The sequence below is a fragment of the Oreochromis aureus genome, linkage group 5 (genome assembly GCF_013358895.1).
Source record: "Oreochromis aureus strain Israel breed Guangdong linkage group 5, ZZ_aureus, whole genome shotgun sequence".
NCBI classification, from domain to species: Eukaryota; Metazoa; Chordata; class Actinopteri; order Cichliformes; family Cichlidae; genus Oreochromis; species Oreochromis aureus.
Window position 1 is genome coordinate 32,665,065 of NC_052946.1, and position 23,845 is coordinate 32,688,909.

The window sequence follows — 23,845 nt, forward strand, 5'->3', positions numbered from 1 at the left end:
CAGGAAAGGGAAATTGAATGCAGACTAGCATGGGCAACTATCCAGGACTGCAGCAAGCCCTGTGTGCATTAGAGAATGTACTTGCCGACACACATAGTTTCCATAAAGCTGTGAAATGTTTTAAAAATTAGAAAACTGCACTCACTTTCACACATGCCAAGGCTTTAACCATGGAAATGGTGAGCAAACTAAGCCAAGTTTTTATCCCACAATATATAGTAAGGCAAAGATAGCAATGACATACATTCAGTATTTAAAAGGGCCCAAAGGTCCAAAAGAGGGGAAAAAACGCTGAAATTATTGTTTCCCACACTTATTTTCATAGTAAATCGTGGTTATCAACCAATAATGCAAACAGAAATAGAAACAATGCCCTTTCATACAAGCACCTGTCCCCCAAAATGCCAGATATAAAACAATCTGGTGGTTATCATGCTGTCTTTACATCATCTTCTCGTTGTCTATCAATTATTCTCTCATTTTTTCTTTGCATATTTCGTTCACCCTTTCTCGCCATATCTCAAACAAACCGGCACAGAATGCACGTACACATCCTCCACACATACATCAAATCAGCAGCTATCACACTGACACACAAGGCAGCCCCATCACTGGGTCAGTGGAAGACGGTTGCCATGGCAGCACATCCAGAGCCATGTTGCCGCATGATCAGAAGGGTGATGCTGCTGAACCAGCCCCCTTTCTCTGCTCTGCTCTGCTCCAGCAGTAATAAAGAAAGACATTATCACAGGACAACGAAAAGAGATAAACTATTATGTTTCTCTTGTTTTCTTACGCCGTATTTTATCTGTATGAAGCAACTCTAATGATATCGTGTCATTTGTGAGTTTACAACATTTGATAAATTTGCCCATTTGCTAATAAAACCATTTAATTTATGTACTATTTATTCAAGTCTTATGATAATGTTAACAGCAATGGCTTAAAGAAGGGAAAATAAGCTGTTACAGCTTTAAAGCATTGAATACTTAAGAGCTTACTGCTTTGGTTTAGTAACTGCTTTAAGTGAAAAAGCTTTGATAAACTAACTGTACATGCCCAGCATCAAGCAGCAGACAGATCAAAATGAATCTGGTTGACTGAGTTATGACTCCAAATGATGGCTGTGTCTGCTGGATGATGTATTTGCCGCATTGTATTTGATGTATTGATTTTATTTGAATGTGTTTATAGTCTCCTTGTCTATTCCTGAAAAAATAGCTAATATAGAAAACTGTATGTGTAAGAGTAACAAATAATGACTTGCACCTAATTATAAAAGTCAAACTAGTTTTTCAAAAGTACTATTTCTATGCAAGCACTAATTTCAAAGATAATGTTGGGTAAATGAGTCTCCTAGCCAATGAAAACCTTATGGTTCTGTTTTATTAGAGGTGAGGTATCTCACATTTTCTATTTCTTATATTAAGAGACTGAAGAAAGGTATAAAAACCTTTCCTTGTCAAAAGAAAACTGACCTTAGATTCTTGTGGTTATCAGTAGCTCATTATTGAATTTAAGTGCCCTTTGCTCTACTGTAAGAAAAAAATAATTTGAAAGCAGTCGAAAGGTTAAAACCTATTTGCTTTTCTCCTCTTCCAATTTAAGGTTTTCAAACTGTTAATCTTCTGAGAAAATATAAAAATGAGGCTTTATTCATCGCATTAGGTAATTTCTTAAGTGAGCATCTGTATTAGACATTAAAAGCTTGCTTACATGAATGATTACATATACTACAGCTAAAACATCAACCATAACTGACTCAACACCACTAAAAAAAAAAAAAAAAAAAAAAAAAAAAAAAAAAATCACACTGAATGCTGAACAGGAGTCATAATGTAAATACCAGATACGGAAAAACCACCATCAATATAATGTGATTACTGGTCCACTCATAAACCAGCCTCTCAAAATATGGCTTTTAACGGGATGATATCATATAAGTGATGGTTAAAAACTGGCAATATGGTGTGAAGAACGCAGCCACAGGAAACATTTATGATTCCTGACGTGGTCAAGCCTAAATAAGAAGCCAGCTCAACACACTAATGTAAGCTGAAACACAGCAACTCACTTCCTGAGCAGTGCTAGTGAAATGAGAAAAACAAAAACTCTTGTTAGCTTCACTGCCAGCCAACATTTCAAGCAGACATCGAGTCTACTGAGGGCAAAATGGAAAATGATGTACAATTTTGTTATTACACTCTATGTAATTATGGCAATTTTAGTTGTAACTGAATGTAAACACATCCTTTTAGTAGAGAACAGTCAAGAAGAAAACTTGCAGAAATGGGAAATGGACTGATACTTCTTTACCTCTACTAAATTTTGAGCACTCAAAATGCTTTCTGCTGCAAGTCTCATTTGCGCAATCACACACACATTCATACACTGCTTTTATCTATACCTAATGGACACGAGGAGGTGAAGACAAGATCTAAGTGCTTTCAGGATTGCCATCTTGGTGTTTTGAAACCAGATGCGTCGAGTGAGGGTGGATTTGGCTAAGAAACACAGAGAGAATGTGTGTCCATATGGTAGTAACTTCAAAATCACAAGGTAGGGCCTCTATAAAGCTCAGCCTGCTTGATAGTTCTTTTTGACCGCAATTTATAAAATTACCTCATGATGTTTTAAACAACACATGAAACTATTAACTGAGACCACAAAGCAAGGAAGCTGAAGATGATTAGAAGATATGCTTCACTTTTCCAAACTGTAAGCCATGTCCACCTTTACATAAAGCCTACACCACTATATGGCCAGTGCTAAATCACAGAGAGACAAAGTAACCAGTTAATGAAGAAAGTTGTACAAAGGCTCAAATATTTTTTTCTCCCTGGTGCTGGTTTTTGCCAATCAAGTACTGAACAACAATTCAAATACCAAAGAAACTAAAAAACAAACCGTCTGCCTGTAACTTTATTACGCACACATACACATTCAAGGCTTAATATACAAGGTCTTGAATAATCAGGCCCCATCTTATCTTAAAGACCTCATAGCGTTTGTGGTTTCAGGCCTCTCTTCTGTGGAACCAGCTCCCAGTTTGGATTTGAGAAACATCCTCTCCCAAAGCTGCTGGGGGCTTTCCAGGATACTCTGTTTCTTCTTCACTCACCTTTTTCCACTCATGTGTTTATACCCCATTCTGCATTTAATCATTAGTTATTATTAGTCTCTTGCTCTCTTCTTCTACAGTCTTTAGTCATGTCTTCATGGCAGGTGGACGCCCCTCCCTGAGCATGGTTTTGCTGGAGGTTTCTTCCTGCTAAAAGGGAGTTTTTCTTTCCCACTGTCACCAACTGCTTACTAATAGGGAGTCATCTGACTGTTTGTATTTTCCTCTGTATTCATTTAGTTTTTAAGTTACAGTATAAAGAACTTTGAGGTGACTGGTGTTGCGATTTGGTGCTATATAAATTAATTAAATTGAAGTAAATGGATTGAGTGAGCTGGAGATGGTGGACTTCATTGTGCCATAAGGCTCAGAAACTGAATAATGCCATTCCATCTCCTTTGTATTAGTGATGTGACAAGAACGATGGATTAGATCACAGCAAAGTCTGCCAGATTGTCTTTGTTCCACAGAGTTTATCAGTGTACAAACATTGATTATGAAGTTTTAAATAATTAATATTTCATTAACTGTAGGTGTACACTGCACTGTTGGATGGCTTAAGATTTGAATGGTGACAAATGGAAGCAGCAGAACTGTACCTGTATATCGCCAGATCGTCTTGTTTGTCTTTAGAGAGGGTATGTATCCTTTCTTTGTAATTAAATTAGGACAAACCAGCTTATGATTAGGTTACATGTTGCAGCTTTCCCTCAGACTTCTGTCTGAGGAAGGCTGGAGCTGATGAGGAGACTGGCTTATGTATCAGGTTATTGATGATGAAGACACACCGTTGCAGTGATTACTGTCTTTGTGAACATCTTATGTAAGCAGTGCTCCCTGGTGTGGATTAATCAATATCCATTACGCCTTTTCCAATGTGCTGCAGTATCATTAGACTAGTTAGTCTTAACAACATGCCTTTTGTTTTATCATTTTTACAGTTCACTCAGTTTTCCATTTCTAGCCCGTTTCTCTTGAGCCTTCAAGATTTTTTTTATACATGAGTATTACAAGTATTACATACTACAACTGCATTAGTGATTTGACATTCTCAATGTGCCATTCATATCTAGCTGATTATATGGGTGCTCATTTCAGATCAATGCGTTTTATGAAAATGTAGAACTGGGGCCTTACTGAAAGGGGAGCAGAAATGGCACCTCTCCTTACAGTCGATTTTCAGCGGGTTTCCATGGTTACGCAGGAGGAGCCTGATCTATTTTCAAGAGCTGGTAGCTTCTCAATGAGCTGAACTGTAAGTGTGTGACAGGGGATGTGGAGTAAATGCAAATGTATCACAGAGAATACTGTAAAATAAATAAATAAATAAATAAATTAGAGCATGTGCTGCAGCGCCTGCTTCAGAAACTGGATTAGCTTGTTATCTACACCAAAGGGTGTTGGTATGTTTCTGTGGCACAATTAATTCTTGATGTAGAGCACTAGCACCCTATTATTCCTGCAGGAGAGTCACATCCAAGCCAACAAACCAGAAGGATTTCAACCTTCCAACTACAGTATAAGCACGAAAGTTAGTCAAGGTTAGAGAGAACAGCACAAAATATTTCTATATCCTAGTATGTTTTGTAGACTAAGTGACCTGTTATTACACATAACAGGAGGCATATCCATAGCATGCTTTGGGTATAAATGGTACAAATGCTCTATAGGGACCTGTTTTTCCCATCAAGAGTTCTTCCAGTCACCTTGAAAGCATGTCTAGGGATTGCTGACTTTGGTGGCCTAATACAGAGAGCATGATGAGGCATTCTAAAACTAGTGTTACATAAAATGATTAGCATCTTTGCTGCCTGCGGTGTCAAAAAGCTGAGGTGAGGCTCTCCGCTCACCTCTCTAATAAATTTGAAACACCCCAGCAGAGCTACTGCAGCGAGAAACAAGGAGAAATACAGGGCAGATTTAAATGGATTTTTAGTGCATGGATGTTACTGTGAGGAATGGACCCATTTGACATAATCCCTGTTTAATCCTGACCTTATCAGCCTTCTGCTGTTTGATCTTTTTTCACCTCTCTCCTTCAAATAAACCATCTATCTTTACTTGTGAAGCCAGTTCTCCATGTTAATTTCATTTAATTTAGCTCTGTTCTAGTTTGGATTTTCTTCTTCTATGCTCTAATTTCTACTCATCTAAACTGTGCCTCACTTCCTCTCGTCTCCTTAGTGCACATAGTAAGAACGTGACCTGGCATGCAGGGCCTTTGGAGTGCTCCAGAGAGCTTAAGTCCCACTGCATGTGCAACAGTGATAAAGCTGCTACACTGGAGAAGTGTCCTGGATTCTTCCCCTCTCTCTCACGCTCACTGTCAGCTGTCAAGATGTGAGTGGGAATTAGATAAAGAATGTGGGAATCATGTAAGATGGAAAGTGAGTGAGAAGATGAGCAAAACAACTAACCAGGTGCAGCTTTCTACATATGTCATCAGAGCTATTTAGTGCATCTGTATATACTGTGTATCTTTTCAAGATTCCAACACTGTTGACATCTGGCAGAAATGAGAGAATGTTTACTGTGTATCTGAGAAAGCCCCAGATAACTTCTCTCCTCAGTGAAAAAGTTAAAAGAAGCTTTCCACACGGTCAGCAAAAAACAGGCTCAGACAATGTCTTGGGCAGTTTGAGAAGTCCTTAAAGTGCAAGAAAAAACCAAGCACGTCTACAGAGATTGCTGATGAAAGCTCTCTGATAAGCCTGCCAAGCAACATCAGGCTCCAGCAATGAAGAGAAATTCATGATGTCGACATGAAAAGTTTCCTTCATGAAGGTTTCTTTTTGACCAGCAAAATATGCACACATTTACAAATGAGGACCGATAGTATGAGGTAATGTCCAGCATTTCAAGAAGAGTGCCTACTTATTAAAATGCAGCTGAGCTTCTCATTGACCTTCTTAAAGTCAAAAGATGGAGGACAAACCAGTATGCACCATCTGCACCAAACTATTGCTTCATGTTCTCATTTTTTAAATGCTCTTACCCATTAGCCAGGTTGTCATCATCATCATCTGGCAGGCTCTTTCCTAGAAGGTCAGTGTCACTCAGGTAACCAGACTTGAGATCGGGATCCTCAACATCAAGGCTTTCTATGAGCTCAATACGAGACGTGCTGCTGAGTCGACTGGAGCAGCGAGCAGGCATTGTATGGGCTGTGTACTGGGAACCACTCTTACTTCCCTGGTATCCGCCACCTGTGGAGGATGGGGCATCGCCAGCTTGAAGACGAGGGCTGGCCTGGCCGTGGCGCCAGGAAAGAGGTGATGAGCGGTTGGATAGGCTGGATATGCTGCGAGCATTGGTTTCATCGCTGTCATAACCCACATTACTGCTGTCCAGACAGCTAGAAAGACACACAGGGAGAGGGTCAGGGTGGTTTACAAACATGTTCAAAGCAATTGGTTAACAGTCTTGTCCCGAATGAAACATAAAAGAAAGACTCCAGATGTGCACAGCACACCCAGAAAACTTCTCTCTTTTTTCTTCTGAGTTTCTCTTCAAAGAAACCAACAGTGGCATTCAGTCGCTCTTGACCTAGATACACCAGTTGTGTTGTATCAAGTTCAGGGAGTAAAACTAGAAAATATGCTGCTCAGAAGAAGACTAAAAGATGAATAATTTGATATCTCTGTGTTGCATTGTATATAGCATTTCTCTCTCTGACTCTCGTTTCTTCAGTGTACTGCTTTTGTGTACCAGGAAGTATTCCAGGATAGCAAGGACTTTGCTTTTCAGGACCACACACAGAAAATATTAATAAAAATGTTCTCTGTTGTAAGTGGGTCAGAATTAGAAACGTCCTCCAAATGGCTAGGAGCGTCTACTGTGTCTGTCGATTACATAACTAGATGGACCGAGTCACCCAAATAAATATTGCAGTGCCCACGACCATGCAAGTATTTTTATCCATTCTTCATGGATAATTCATCAACCTGAAGGCTGAGAATTTCTGCATTTGTCAGTGACTTTAAAATACTATGATGATGAAAATTACAGGACGTTCCTGCAAGCAGCCATTAACAAAGTCTCAGGTCAGTCATTGATTAACTGAAGTCCTTTTGATAGCTGCATAAGAAAAATTTAGCGTGCAATCACACAAATGAGTATTTACTATAATCACAACTGTTTGTTAAACAACATGTTTCAAAGAGGTTGAGCAAAGCAATTACATTAAAACTAAATGCTTTAAAGCAGCACTTCTCAACTTTCTGGTATAATAACAGCCATCACTAAACAAGATTAAGTTTATGGGCCAAACAGCCTCTTTAAACATCTAAAAGACAGAATAGCATCGCCCTGTGATAGTTGGGATAGACTCTGGATGGATAGAACTGAAAACATTAGTGCTAAACTTTTCCATATCTGTTAGTCTCTAACTGTCAATTATTTTGCAGGTAGTTTATAATAGTTTGTAATCGGTGCCATAATGCACATGTGGGTGTTTATAACTTTGTTATAGATAAGACATAAGACATTAGGTATCCAAGAGCGTTTTAAAATATAGAGGCAATGGGTTTGGTGTTAAAATTATGTAAGAAGAAGGAAGGTAAGAAAATGGGGAAGGGGTGCAGCATTTTTTTTTTTTAAACATGTGGAAACATAAATGGAAATGCAGCACATAAGGCAAAAACAGATTGTACAAGTCAATAATGCTGAGGTCTGGACTCTGGGGAGGCTAGTTCATGACTGTATCTTTCTGTTTAGGTATGCTTTTATTTTTTGGCAGTGTGTTTAGGATCACTGACATGTTGAAAAATGAAGCAACAATTTCTAATCAGATACTTTCCAGATGATATTGGATCAAAGTCTGGTATTTGATAAGACCAACACCTTTGGGTGAAATGCAGCACTAAACCATGACACAAGTTCAATTATCTGTACAGTTATCTGTAGACACTGACTGTTTTATTTCTCCCCTGACCTCCTCCGTACATACTTACAATGATTTGAACTAAAAATTTCCCATTTGGATTCATCACTCCATGTGACCTGTTGCCACTGATTTTCAGTCCAGTATTTGTGTAATTTGGTATACCTCAGCTCTTTCTCATTGTTTCCCTTCCTGAAAAATAACTTGAGAAGATTTTTGGTAACGCTTTGGCAAACACTCGCTGGATCAACTGAAGGTCAGTCTAATCTCTCTAAGTCTTATCTCGGGTTTTTTTTTGTATCTCTGCTGTAGATAGTTTTTTAGGCCTGCCACTTCTTCTTTTGTCCTCAAAACTGCACACCATGCAGATATATGCCACCAAGGATTACCTTCTTGGTGCAATAATACAATTTCCTGTTATCTTTGGCATTTTTTGCATATTCAGGTATATCTTATTAAAGGGATAAATAAACAAACAAATAAACAAACAATGTTTTTCTGAAAATTGTCAGGTACAAAAGCAGCCAATGTCCAAACAAAGCTTTACAAGGCCTGGAGAACTATATCTCAAGACCACTGCAAAAAATTACAGGAAAGTCTGGCTCCAAAATATAAATACATGAGGGATGATTCAAGACTATTGCCCAATATTGTACATCCAGACTTTAATATCCAATATGAAAATAAAACCTGTCCTGTATCTTGTTCGATCATGGTTGTTGAAATTAACATTGAGGACCTCAAGACCTAAGAGCCAAAGACAGGGAATCCAAAATGAAGTCATGACCATGAAACAAAGCTGGAACATCTAAGACGGATGTAGGCAGATGTGCACCAAGTGGCAACACTGTAAGCAGCCACACTACAACTGCTTACACATGATTGTGTTATGTATCAATCCAGCAGGGTCTAAGTGTGTTTTTCTTCACTTTAAACTGACTTTAATAAATGGATTCATCTCATAATTTTATCAATATATGTATATATGTATTTTACTTACCTATGGCTCATCTGGGAGCCCCGCAGACTTGACATTGTATCTTCTAAATTCTGGCGTAGGTCAAGGACATTCTGCACAGTCCGCTTCCTCTGGGACTCGGGGTCTGTGGGTCAATGATGCAGAAGCAAAGGTTATAAAACATTTAGAAGGTCACAATAAAAGCCAGACGCATGGTGTTCTGAGCTTATTTTTTAATGTTGAGTCATCTCCATATGCATGTTCTTCCTTTTATTATTTCTATTTGGACTATTGTGACTTGCATCCTCTGTGTAAGAACACCTCCAATGCATGTTCACATCATTAGGCAGACAAATGTTACTCCATAGGCAGCTTCACCATGGCAACCCCTGCTCTACCCCCCACTGAACTGATGTGGTACAGCCTAAAAATGCACCATTGGAAGGCTGCCATTGACTTAGACCTGCCACCAGAGGGATTCATGCCACACCAGGATCGCTTTTATTTTCTTTCTAGAAATTTTCTAATCTGCTGAGCATTACCTCAGAGTCACTCGGTTCAAGTAATACAGCTAACTATAAGCTGAACTGCAGCCAGAACAGTTTCAGTGAAGGTCAGCTTATTTGGACTATACTATGTGCACTGCAAAATATAGAGTCAGTGGGTTGTGACCGTGTCAAATCAATATTACAGTACAATTAGGAGCGCTGTTGTGGTAGCTGTAACAAACGAGAGAAACCCCCTGTCACATAAATGCAGGAAGTTGGGATTTTCCCCAGCAATGTTGAGGCAAAAACCCTCAGGCAGAAAGAAATTAATATTCACTGTATTAGCTGCAAAAGCTGAAGCAGAGGCGAGGATGTCAGGGGACCAAAAGTCAAATCATATGCTCTTCTCATAAGTAGATATTGAACTAAATCAGCAGAGCACACAGAGAGTGAATTCTAAGCCTCAATTTGAGTTTACACATTGAAATGCACTATTGTGATTTTTGCAAGTCAAACTAAAGCCTTGTTTACTATGCTACTCTGAAAAAACAGTGAGCTTTCTGAATGGTGTGTACTTCAGGGTACTATAATATACACTAGCTACATATGTTATATGGCAAAAAATTGACAACAACTAATTTATAAGCACACGAGAGCTGGACCAGAATGAAATATTGATTTCAACTTCAGTGCTATTCTGACAGAAAACTGTCTGGCTCTGGTAGCTTTTTTTTTTTTGAGTAAAGATTGCAGTGCAGCTGGAATGCTACAGTACAAACCGCACCTAAAGTCAGCCAAGAATTCACTCCATTGTTCCCCATATAAAAGATACTCAGCAGTTCTTGCTATTGCCAAAAGAAAATAAAACATTTGGACACTTTTGGACACTCATTATTTTGCATTTTATTTCATAAATGTAATCATCTTCTTGCAAAATTGCTAATCATTGAGTGTTTACAATCTAAAACATTGCTTTCAGAGATTCCTAGCAGATATGACATGAATTTCAAATAAAAATGGTATATAGTCAACATCCTGTTCTTCAGTTATTTATCTGTTTGTAGTCTAGTGGCCTTCTTCCAAACACTATACTCTGGGAAAGGCATAGGCTTCACGTGACCCCAAATAGTTTTAATTTATTTGATATTATCAGAAAGAAGATTAATATCTTGAAATTGCAATGCTAACACAAATATGTCCTTAATATGAGATCAACAGAGGTGTCCACTGAGCAATAAATCTTTTTGTCATATTCCATTCTTATTCAGTCTTCTCATTTCCTTTGCGATTAATTCTGGGGGATACACTTCAGCAGGAATGCTAGACACAAAGCACCCATGTGAATCACATCTGCTGTGAGTATTAGATGAATATGCTGTGTTCTTGTTTAGTAGTGCTGTGGTACCCTGCATTGCAGTTGGATGGAGGAAGGAAAACTCAGACAGAATACTGAAGCAAATCTGAAACTGGAAAGTCCTATGAATGATGCAACACCTCAAGAGATACTCCATATACTCACAATGTAGGAAAAGATAAAAGCTTGGTAAGACTCATTCTAAAATATCCTAGAGGTCCTCAGGAATTAACCTTACAAACACTGATAGATTAACATTACAGGAACCGCATGTTGCACCAAGTCACAGAGAAATACAACAGCAGGGACTTGCAGTCTTTTTCAACCTCCATATTTCACTTTTATGCCTATTTTGGGGGTTAAATTTCACATGGAAACATAAGAACTTGACAGAAAGAGGAAAAAAAGGTTTTTGCTATAGGGCAAAAAGGAAGAGCAGGATCTTTTTGCAGCTCACATGAACCTTCTTATTTCGAAGGCAGATGTAGTAGATGACAACTGGAAAATATTTATCTTTCTAAGAAAACGTGAACTGTGACTAATGGTGCAAAAAAGAGGTTAACAGTCATTGTTAAACAATTTATCTTTGTGGTGTGGTAAAAATTCATATAACCATTTAATCTCTAGTTCCTACTTTTTTAAAATATTTGTGTAAGTGAAAAAGGGGCTTTGATTTTTTCATTTAAAAACATGAAAAATGTATAAAACACAAGTATGTACAACAGAGTGTTAGGGCTACATTAAGAAAAAAATGTTTATCTTTTTGAGATTAAAGTAGAAGTTTGGAGAAAAGTCCAAAGTCAAAAATATATTTCGAGAAAAAAGTCTAAATACTATTTTGAGAAAAGTCAAAATTTTGAGATTACAGTTGTTGTTTCAAGACAAAGTGCCACGGCTCCTACAACATGCCTTGTGTAAAGTTTGTGAAATCGTACTTCAGGATCAGCTTTAGTGGTGGTGATAAGTATAAGGGCACTGAAAATATGGTGCAGAAAGCTGCATCTGGTCAGATGGAAAAACCACACAAACATGGAAAAGTTGGCGGTTTTGTACAAAATGAAATGGCTGGCAATGGACAGATGCAAGGATACCAACGGTTACACCCTCGTGCAATAAATAGAATGGATGTTGTATCACAAGACGGCTGATCAATTTGTGGCATTTTGTCTCGAAACAGCAACTTTGATCTCAAAATTTCCACTTTATTCTCAAAATGATCAATACAATTTTTGTTTTTCTTAGTGTGGCCCTAATAATCCTTTCTAACTATGAGATAACAAGAGTTTCCCACTATGACACTGGAAATACCACCTTAAAAGAAGTAAAATGAGAATGATAATGTGGCCTTTAAAAAGTTAACCTTATCATAACCTGTGTAAATGTGAACTTCTCTGACACTTGCGTGCCTCTGTAGCTTCAACAAAAAAGGCAAACATAACCGTAATATCTAGATCCACTATGATAGATATAGACCACTGCTTCATTTCTGAAGATCTGGCATGACAGATTCCAATTATGACAAAATGAGATTTGTTCATCCCCATGTTGTCTAGGGTAGATGGGTTTTATCAGACGTATTTCTGTCTGTACTACTCTACTACTTTGTGGACTTCTTGTATGTGCTTTACTTTGAAAATAATGTAATGCAACTGATTTTCAGTTTATTCCTGCTCTGTTCCAAATTCTGCTGCTCTGTGAAGCTATTCTAGATCTTAGGAGGGAGTTTTTTATGTGTCCATGTGCATGAAACCTTGCCTTGTGATGAGGAAGTGGTATGTTCCAGTGTCCTGCACAAACATAAATGGTTAAATTAATAAATTACCCTATTAACTAAGATGACCATTCTTGCCCTATCGGAAAACAAAGAGACCCACTATACTCATAAATAAATGCATCCTTTCAAGGAGCTCATAACAAGGAATGCTGCTGATGCAAAGCTCAGAATGAAGCATTAACCAAGCCTTGAATGTACTGCAGAGTGCAGACATGAAAAAAAATATTTGCAGTAACAGGCATGTTCACTGTAAAGGTTCTGTAAACTGGTAAAACATAACATTCTGTAATAACTCTGACACTGCTGTCTTCAACACAAAACAATGACATTACTACTGTAACGTGAAAATATTTTTTCTCAATTTCTTGCTTATTAATTCTTCTTCAATGCTAAAACTTAAATGTCTTTCAATGTTTCCATGTATCCTGTTTCTGGAAGGCTATGTTTCTTTTCACAGTTCATTAAAATGATAAAACAACTTTTTCAAAAATGTCTTCCATTTGAGCCAGAGGAATACAGATGTATCAGCCTCAAGTACTGAGCTGCAAATTTAAGCTAATAAAGCAGATATGGGTGTGGTGCCGAACCGCCAGAACTCTTAGCAATTTTGGTTGTGGCTCCACAGTTAATTACACAAAAGGGATTCGAGCAGCTGACATGTATAATATCCAGCACAGTATAAAGTTCCCACTGGTCTCTGCAATATGTAAGTGTAACCAGTATGAATGATAAATGTCCACATACTAATGAAGCGTGGATAACAGATCAAATCATTACAGATGTGTTCATTAAGATGCAACAGCAAACGTGATGACGTTAAGTTGAATGGAAGAAGACATGCTTGCTTGTCTGTCAATGTATATAAGGGCAAAGATTAACAGTTGTGAAATACATACACTCCAACATGCCATATTATACATCTCACGATTAGATTTGATGTTCAGTGCATCCAAATTAGATTATAATTAGATACACAACACACCTGCAATTAAATACAAAGCTATCTATTTAGAAAGAAAACAAATACAACATCTAATCATCAGAATCATAATCACCACTATATTATAATCAACACCCGTATTAATCATAAAAGCTTTCCCAATACAAAACCTGACCTCCACCTCCACAGACAAAGCCATTTTCTTTGCCATTTGCAGTGTAGTAGTACACTGGGTGTAAGCCGTCTGTCAGTGCTCTGCAGATGAATGAAGCTGGGAGGAGGCTAAATGTGTGTCTCTGTGCCTAAAAGGAACTTAATATGGCATGCTGTTATTCCCATTTCTGGTTTTTGGAAGCATATGTGGAGAAGCTGATGGACCCTCGAGTGCATCTGCACATGTTGCCACAAATGAGAGTCTTTCGGAAGGAGATCAGCCTGTTGGTAATAATCCACAACCCCCCCGCCCCCAATGCAATCAGGCAGCAATGTTATGACTGCAAGCGAAAATATTTCACACAATCAAAACCGAAGCACAAAAACCTGAGTAACATGCTAGAGGAATAAGAATCATTTCAGCTTCATGTTAAAATGCTAAACAGTGTCTGCATTTAATAAAATAAGAGCAGCATGCTTTGCAAGCATGAAGATGTCTTTGTGCTTTCTTTCCCCCCCCCACAGTTGGTGAGCTGTGCAAAATCCGTTCAGGGGAAATGTGGATCGGGAGCAGCAAGCAGGTGCCGTGTGGTGGCTGTTTCAAAGGGGGGCGTGTTGCAGATTTGGTTCATAGCACATCGTATTTGAGAAGCCCAGGGGTGGCAAAGGCATTAGGGCATCTCTGCTGTACTCACCTAACATCTGACTGAAGAGCAGCTGCTCCAGGTCACCCAGCACTGTCACCACGAGCTCTGGGTCCACTTTCAGGAAAGGTTTGTCTGCCCCTTCCTCTCCTTGACCCTTGGCACTGCACTCCCCTCCAGCTCCGGCTCCAGGTTTCTTTCCATTGGCCTTTGCCTTGCTGGACAGGATCTCATCATCTGATTTTCCATCCTCAGGTGCTTTGCTCAAAGGCTTCACTTCAGCGTAAGGACCACGAGGTATGCGACTCTGCTTGTTCAGGGCAGAGGGAGCAGCCAGAGGGCTAAAGGGCTTGGGTTTGCCTTGGAACAGTGAGTGTTCAGATTTGGATAGGTTTCGGGAGAGAGGGGCACCCCCTCCAGCACTGCTGCCACCCCCTGCTGTCTTTGGCTTGCCCGTTTTGATCTGCCCTGCTCCAGGCTTGGCCATGTCATCACACCACTTTGGCTCATAAAGGTGTAACTTCTTTTCGGCATCAGTGAGCACAGCCAGGTTTGTCATAGACCTCTGCTTGCGGAGATTAGAGGGCACTGGTATCCTGCCCTCAGAGCTACCTGCCCGGTAAACCTTTAGTTCTCCCCTCTGTGTGCTCTGGGGCACTCCAGACTTGGCCCTCTTAGCTGCCATACCAACTCCTTTGCCATCTGCTTGGCCGTATGCCTTTGTGCTATCCGTCCTTTCCATCTTTAAATCTCCTTCTCTGTCTTTCACACTATTTCCAAGCATTCCTCCTGCATGAGACCATATCAAAAAGCATCAGGAGGAAGAAAACAGGCTTCTACACTTCCTTCTCCTTGTGCAAAATCATATATAGAAATGGTCCCTTTAAAGCAATCCTGCAGCCTTCTCTTTTCTTCCTGTGTCTCCCTCTGTCTCCTTTTCTTCCTGACAGGCTGCTGCAGCTGCAGCTGTTGCAGTGCTGCCCAGGCGCTCCCTTTCTCTCCTTCCTTTCAGTCCTCCTTTCCTCTTTTTTCCCCAGTCCTCCCTTCAGCACACCCTTCTGCCGCTGAACCGCGCAGCAGCAGAATGACAGCGGCGGAAGACGCAACAGCGCACCCTCCTCCCCTTGCTCTCTGCTGCCTCTCCCTCGCCTCCGCCTTCCCTCCCATCCTCCCTCCTCCTTTCCTCATTTTTCCTTCATTTAAAGATGCTTCGCTGTGTCTCAGCAGAATATGTAAAATACAACAGAATGAGGAAAATAGATCATGTGCGGCTTTTTTTAAACCGACACAATTTTCCTCTAACACAGCACGTTATCGCACCATCTCCTCTGGTTCCTTTGTTCTTCCCCTCCCCCTTCTTCACCTCCCAACTCACTGTTCAATACTCTTAACGTGGTGCATGAATTGTCCTAGTGGAGGTGTTATTAATGTGTGGAGTGATAGCCATTTACATATGTAATTACATCCTATAGCATAAATTAGGTTGGCTGCCAGATTGCAACAAAAGGAGGAACCTCTTCATTATCTGCAGGATTTCTATTTCTTTAAGATATCTATTCTTGATTTATGCCAAAAAAGATTAGTGGACCTTTAGTCATACTATATCAACAATAAGCACAAAATCATTTAAACTTAAAGTCAACAGACAAAATAAGAAAAAGTAACTGAACAGTTTTGTTCACTGCTTGAAAAAAAAAGAGGAAATATGACTTAAAATGCAGTGTATCTGCCAAAAGAGTGACTTCACTTTTGCAGACTGAGAGAGCAACAAGATGTGCCAGTGTAAGCAAGTAACACACCCAAAACCACACTTTGGAAATATCTTTAAGTCACCAAAAGATGCATTTAAACACACACACGCACATATGCAAACATGCATGCATTGCAACTCTAGTCACATCATTTTGTGCAGGGTTTATTTGCTGACATACGAATATAATCGTCATTCAATATTAGACACAGCAGTCTCTGAAGAGGATTCAGGAGGCTCTGCAGAACTCGCATGCAGGGCTGCACTATGGAAATACTCTTTTGCAAATCCTGCATGTCATCCACGCCAGATATGTACAATCACAGCTGCCAAAAAACCCAAAACACTAAACTGTGACAATGCGAACATGTTGATATGTAATCATTCTATAAAATAAAAAAATCATTTAAAGTACACAATTCACTTAGCCAGCATGACTAAAAAGACCACGCTACATGGTGCAAATCCACCGGATATGTTTGACCTGCTTGCTTAAGTGTCTAGAGGGTTCAACTCTAACTCTCACAATAGGCTGGCAACACACTCCAATGCCTTTTTTATTAGGCTTTCAGAGCACCTGGGGTGGCTCATGGACTAGCAACCCTGTTTGATCTAGCAGTTAGCTTCTGGAACAATGTCAACTCTTGTTCTTCCCCATCACGAGATCCAAGCCTCCCTGCCTGACTTTCGATCACTGCCGGTGACCTCACTCTTGTGATGCAGTGAATAACTGGTTTGTTTAGGGAGTGGGGATTTCATAATGAATCATAGGATCACAAATCCCACAAGCCTCCTATGCATAAAGATTGCATCAGACATTGACAAAATTAATACTTTCTATCAAATGATGTTGAAAGTCCCTTAAGTGGGCCGACTAATTCATTTGGATCAGAGAGAAATATTTCAACATCAACTTTAGAAAAATCAAAAAGCATTTAGAGTATAAATCCCATCAACTTTATTTAAAAATTTTGTCCAGATATGGTTATTCCCCCTCAGAAGTAATGGTCCTTTTCAATTTTATCCAGTAATTTTCTGGCTTACAACATTGTAAACCCTTTTACACATAGTGGTCACTACAGTGGACAGCTATTCAAAGGCTGTTTTCTTGTATTTGTGTCAGTGTTGATGGTATACTTGCATATAAACCACTACACTGGACACTGAGGTGTCACTCCATAGCCTGCCACTCACTGGTCGTTTAATGTTACTATAGATGTATGACATGTTTCTTTGTAATTATCTTTATTTAACCCAGGATTTTTTTTATGAAGTATTTTTATTCATCTTTTCATGCCTAAAGATGAATAGAAATACTTAGGAAAAAAAAATCCTGATTAAGGTTGTCATAATTCATGCATGAAAGGGTTAATTATGTTAGCATGCTGAAACTAACATAGAAACAAACTTAACATCTAAATAAAGTTTTGACTGGGTTAATATGCAAAACCCCTTTTTGTCTGATGCAGGATTTATGACACGTCATATGTTCATTTGCTTAGCTCTTTGGCAAAACAGCGGGAAAGATTCCGGGAACGCAAGCCGCAGAGATGCTGTGAAGACATATTTGTGTTCAAGCCTCCAAAAAGCCAAGAGAGGCCTGATGGTGCTAAATGCTTGTGCAGGTAGATTGCAGAGACATTTGCCATAATGAGGGGGGAAAAAAAAAATCATAACAAAGATAAAATGTACAGATATCATTGTTTTTTAATGAATAGTTTTGTTTTAAATTTCCTTGGTGGAAGCTAAGATAAAGGGTGAATTAATACCAGCAGCACAAACATGAATAAGTCCTATTACTGGAAGCTAGTAAGATGACAATACACATTAACAACATATAAACTCATCAGTGACTGTCACCTTTAGAAAACTTATAGAAAAACTGAATTTAAATTTGAAACTGTGTCATCAAGCGAGAGGTGGGTGGAGCTGAATCTTTAATTTGGTTTCTTTTATATGTGGGTCTGATTCACATCTTCCAGGAGGCCATATGTGAATGCAGGTGTGTGTGTGTGTGTGTGTGTGTGTGTGGGTGTGGGTGTGTGCGTGCATACACTTCTATGGCAGGACAGCTACACAGCTGTCTGTGGTTCATTTCCCTTTTTCAGCACGTGTAATCATTTTTGGGGTGCTCAGCTGCTATGATGCAATGCACTGAGGAACATCAGGCAGACCAACACATGTGCATGAAGGGGAAAACCACAAAGAGTCACATGGACATTACTGGGCTTTCAGACAGAATGTGAAAAAGGCCTATTGCATTCTGAAAGTGTTTATTTGTAATGGTTTGTGCCATGCTGAGGCTGGAGAATATATTGAAATTGTTTAAGCAGCAACCATCACTCCATCAACTAGTGATTTACTCCATATTCCACTTACCCATGCCATTGCTATTTCCAGTTAATGAAACACAAATGTGTGTGCCTAAAAAGAACACAACATCTCTGATTTGTGAAAAATCAATGTTGCAAATGATCTAAACAACAACTGCCTTCCTGCTTCAAATAGGTGGGATAACATATACTGAAATTGATATTGATATTGAAAGGTATTAATCACAAAATATTGTCAAGAATCATATCCAAGCAATCAAACAACAAAGACCATACAGCCAAAGTCATTAGAAACCATCTGTCCAAGATGATTTAAACAGCCTCTCTGCCATGTGACTTCACATAATGTGTGCAAGTGTACCTTTTGCAGAGAGCTGTAGGTTGAAGCGTAGAATTAAAAGCACATGTAAAAATTGCGTTGAAGTCATATGGTAACTAATGCGATACAAGACTCTCTAAATACAGATGTAATGGAATCATTGTGTTAGCTGGAATGTGAGAAGCCTAAGGGATGAATAATTATGATTTTTTTTCCTGAACAAAAGTCTACTGATGAGCTCAAGCTGCAAGAAACAATAGCAAAGGTTAAATGATCTTTTCTACTACTTGCTGTTTGTAAAGTAGTGAGTCTTCCTATCCGGAAACTTTTCTAACTGAACAGTTGTTTCTGCCGAATGGAACCATCAGTATTACACGTGTACTTTATCTTCCAGCTATGTAGCTGAAGACATATGACATGTTACAAAGACACATCTCTATGAATTTAAGCGTTCCCTAAGTCTTTCCACTGGGGAGAAGAGGAACTCCCAGACAGGAGGTGAAAGCTGATCCTCCCATCAAACCACTCAGTCTCTCAGTCATGCATCTGTCCACCCTCGGCAGAGGACCACTCAGTTGCTGGTCTGGTCTCTCCCAGAGGAGGCTGGCTGAAGGCTCTCAACCCTCAAAGTGATTAAGATAATTAAGAAGTCAGTTAAAGGGTTTTCAAATAGCCCATGGCATTCATGTGAGGCCATTTTCAAAGTCTGTGTGATTTGGGTGATTCAGAAATAAACAACATAACTAATTCAAAATACTTGAATGCATCCGTGTAAATTCAGTTTTACAGGGATGAATTTTGCTAACTCAATCATTAATGAGGGCATCACTGTCTGTTAATTTGAGTCAATATGGCTTGCTGTGAGGTTGAATGTACTAGCTGCCCAACCAAGACTAAATCTGTGGTCCAGTTGTAGTTATTGATCTTCTGTATTTCACTCATGCCAGTAATACTCATGCATGTCCAAGCCCATGTCCCGATATACTATATAAATATAATTTTGGTTCATTGCTAGTTGGCTGCTCATTATATTTCATATATAGCACACTATAATATTCGTGTTTTTTGGCTATAAATGATGGGATTTTAACATGTTGAAAATAAGGCCACACCCACACAAACAGAAAAAAGATGTTTTTGTGGTGAAAGAAAAATGATATGATGCTTTTATAAGCTGTTACAGGTTCAAAGATGCTAAAAATTGGCTCTTTTAGTCCATTGGTAGGCGGTTGCTGAGCAACATAATGGTCACAATATCTACTAAAACTAAGACCATAATATCATTTAGTGGATCTAAAAATTAGACGTTACTGTCATGAAATTGAAATTAAGCAGTCCATAAATGCCACCATCTTAGCCCATTAATAAGTGGTAGCTAGGCAACATGATGACATCATGCTATATCATACAGAATTCAAATATTTTGCAGATATAAATTAGTTGCTGTTATGAAAGTATGATGCCTTTATAAGTTATAGATGCCTAAACATTACAAATAGGTCATCTCAGTCTGTTGATAAGTGGTTGCTAGGCAACATGATAACATATGTGATAAAAATAAGAACCTTTAGGGGTCTAAAATGTACCGAAGTGCCAAGTTTTGATGTTCACAGACAGACAGAGACGTCATGCATGTAAGATACACAAATAAACTGGTATCTGCAGCCACGCGACTCAACACTTACTACCCAAACAAGTTAAATTAGCTGATGCTCTTCATTCTCTTTTCTAAATATAATTGATATTGGGTCAAAAGTAAATAATAAAAAAATAACCACAATGTTACAATCAAGAATTCAAGAGTTCAGACACAATCGATTGCATCATGGTGGGGTCCACGTTTTAAATGCTCCACACTCTGTTGCTCACACTTCCAGTTTTAGTTGTTTGTGTGTTGTTGTCTGAAAAGATTAGTGGTTTTTCATGTTCGACCAGTTTATTACTGTCAATCATTGTGACAGTTCTAAAAGAACTTGGTCCTTCTCCAACAATGGTTAAAAACAATTTTTAATATTAAAATATAAAATATACAAGCTTCTGTGTAACAGTCTTACAACAGACAGGTTTAAATAATAGCTGTGTTGTGTGATGTCTGTTTATTTCTCTTAATTAATATTACTTACTTACAGTAGAGCTTTAATGAAATAAACTCTCTATAATTTGATTTAACAGATCTGTCATACTGGTAACTGCTCATGTTGAATCTTCATTTGGAAAAGTGAATCCCTTCAAACATTGAAATAGTGACCATACAAAATATTTTAACACACTGTGCCTGTTTATGTTCACACGTCATGGTTGTATTACAGTGTCCAAGCAACAGGATGTGTGAGGAACAGGGCTGATGAAAAATAACATTCAACTTTTTATGTTTTACACAGCAGGGATGTAAAAAAAAATGGAAATTTGATTGTAATGGCACATCAGAGATGTCAAAAACATTGATAAACAATGCTGCATTAACAGTGCTGTGTGATTTGAGAGAAGTACTCTCTGCCAACAATCTGTTTTCCCACATGCACATAAAGAAAGAAGTGAAGTGCTTCAGGAAATCCTGATGAACATAACAGGTGGTACAAGCAGTATAAAGATTTTGTTGCGAGTTGGCGCCAGTTTGGTGAGAACAACTGTCAAGCTGAACTGAGTCCAGTGTCAACAGTCAGCCATATAAAAGCTTGGGTGTTACACGATGCAATATAATATAAATGGAAAAACAGGGGTTTTTTTTTCTTGTTTTCCTTCTTTTTTGCATAAACTGCCTGACCCTTTTAGTTTAATTGGGAAAAAAAGTTCATTTTTAAAAAATTTAAGTAGGTCCTTTGGGGATAACAATACTAGAAAAGAGTTAAAGAATGAAAAGAAGAAGAGTGAATTGTGGTCAAAGACTGATTAAACTTTGTGGATTTCTTGTTCATAATTTTTAGCATCCTGAATTCACCCTTTTTATCATTAAGCATCAATTTTTCTGGGTTTATATTGACACCCATTTAAAAGTTTGGGCAGCACATGTGAGAGTTTCATGTATTTGGAGGTGATTTGTTTGCCTTAACTGAATAGGAAAGAGCAAATAATTAACCATAAGAGAGAAATGGGATACCAGATGAAACATTAATGAGTTTTACCTTAAATTTGATGCCACTTCCACAAAAGAGTTGTTTATTTTTCTTATATTTATTTACTCATATGAATGAGAATAATTAAACGTTTCATATGACAAGAGCAAAGATCACAGAAATTCCAAAGTCTATGACCCTCCAAAGTTATTTGGTAACTCTTAGAGGTGCAAGATCTCACATTAAGAACAAATGCTTTATAACAACAGATGTGTCCAGTGTTCCCACACTAGAAAGATTAATGGAAAGAATTTCAAAAAGACTCACCTAGATCATCACAACAGACCTCCATGGAGTCAGAGGAGCAGTCACTGAGATCATCCAGAGAGGTATCTGTATCCTCGTGAATCTTAAACCTACAAAAAAAGAAACAAATGGGTCAAATTGTAGTTTAAATCCATGTCTGTTTAGGCATAACTGTTGACCACTGAATACTGCATTCAAGAGAGTGAGGCTATATGCATAAACTAACAGACACCAGGGAGAAGAGGTTTTTTTGATTTGTCTTTCTTTTAATAAGACCATGAATAATAAAAAGTATGAGACATTATGAGTGTGCATTATTTTCTGTGTCCTAGAAATAAACTGCAATCTATTGTATATCTTCCTATCTTAAAAGGCGAAACACTGCCCTCACCTGAATCTAAATGGAGCAACAGCAGCCATGTTGACCTTTCCTGGCTCACTCCCTCTGCGTGGCAGGTTGAATGTTTGATGGGAAGACTTTGATTTGTTGAAAAGCTCCCTGTCAGAAGCTTCCAGGTCATGGTTGGAGATGTTCCTCACTTCTTTTTGGAAGTTCTCTATTCCAGCTGAAGATACCCCTGGTATCTCATTGCCATTTGCATTTTTACTATAAAGAAGACGTCCTCTTCCATAGCCTACCTGAGGATTTGGTGGGCGGTGTCGCAAAGTGTTACCCTCTTGTGCATTGTCCACACTCCTCTGACGATACTTTCCAAAGGTCCAGTTCTTGTTAGTGTTTCTTCTTAACTGAAGGTCTCTCAAAGCTTTCTGGGTTATTGTGTCGCTGCAGATGTCTGATGTGTCTTTAGAGCGTGGAATTTCCCTCTTTGGTATCTGAGGGCTGCTGTAAGCTGAGCAGGTTCCATCAGTTCGTGCTGCAGCTGCTGAGCTTCTATGTGAATACATGCTAGTCTTTTGGTGCAGCAGGTTGTTCTTTAAAGCGGCACCTCTCAACCGCTCTGCAGCGCCTGAAGAAGCAGACAGTGAAGAATATGTAGGCCGTCGTTTTGCGCTGTGCTGATACTGCATTGTGGGATTAGGGAGGCCACCGTATTGCTCTTTGGGATCTGCCTTTGAGACCGACATCGTGCTTCGAGGTGACGGCAGACTGGAGCTGACACCTGCGTCACTCTGCCTCCGAGATATGACTTTGATATTCACTCCGCTGCTCATGGTTGTTGACAGTCACTGCTCTGAGATCTGGGAAAGAATTCAGGAAAGACAAATACGGTGCAGCAGTTACAACAAGTACAAGATAAAATATATTTTCACAACAGCAGCAGCAATAGTAGTAAATGATTGTAGCAGTATTATGTGTAATAATAAATATTCAAATTTCTCAATATTGCTTTCTGTTATTTTGGTTTATTTCTGATTAGTTCAGTTGCAGTGTCAAGGTTGAACCTTGGTTATTAAGAGGTGGGGGGTGTGGGTTGGTGTGGGATGGGGTGAGTACATCTACTGATAAATGGCTGATATGGCATAGCCACCAGCTAATGCACTCATCTGGGCCTCACAGGCTAAATAAGCTGGCTCAGATGAACTGTTTAGTCTCTCTCTTCCAATTCACCTAGCATTAACCCTCTTTAATGTCTGTGGCTTGATTAGTTTATGTTTATTAAATTATCTTCAATTAAACCTCTTGTGTGGACTCCTTGTCACCTACCTTTAGCCAGTTTGTGATAAACAGTCTGCAGATTTTAATAATGCCACCAAACAATGACAGAGTTGGTTTTGTGTGGGGAAAAGAAGTGTTAGAAACAGCAAAAT

The 23,845-nt window shown here is 38.9% G+C and overlaps 1 protein-coding gene across 10 annotated transcripts in view; it reads right to left on the bottom strand.

The window, feature by feature from the left end:
* Positions 1–23,270, bottom strand: part of nav1b (neuron navigator 1b) — a 53,957-nt gene extending 30,687 nt beyond the window's left edge. For 3 of the 10 annotated variants that reach the window (XM_039612361.1, XM_039612360.1, XM_039612359.1), the window contains exons 1-4: positions 22,467–23,269; positions 22,097–22,185; positions 9,004–9,106; positions 6,117–6,476 (exon numbers count right to left, since the gene is read on the bottom strand). In XM_039612361.1, the coding sequence (XP_039468295.1) occupies positions 6,117–6,476; positions 9,004–9,106; positions 22,097–22,185; positions 22,467–23,248 (1,334 nt within the window). In that variant the 5' untranslated portion in view covers positions 23,249–23,269. Of the gene's footprint in view, positions 1–6,116; positions 6,477–9,003; positions 9,107–14,365; positions 15,357–22,096; positions 22,186–22,466 lie in introns of those variants that run through there. The other 7 variants (XM_039612370.1, XM_039612365.1, XM_039612364.1 and 4 more) reach the window with 3 other exon arrangements.
* Between the last annotated feature and the right edge of the window lie 575 nt (positions 23,271–23,845).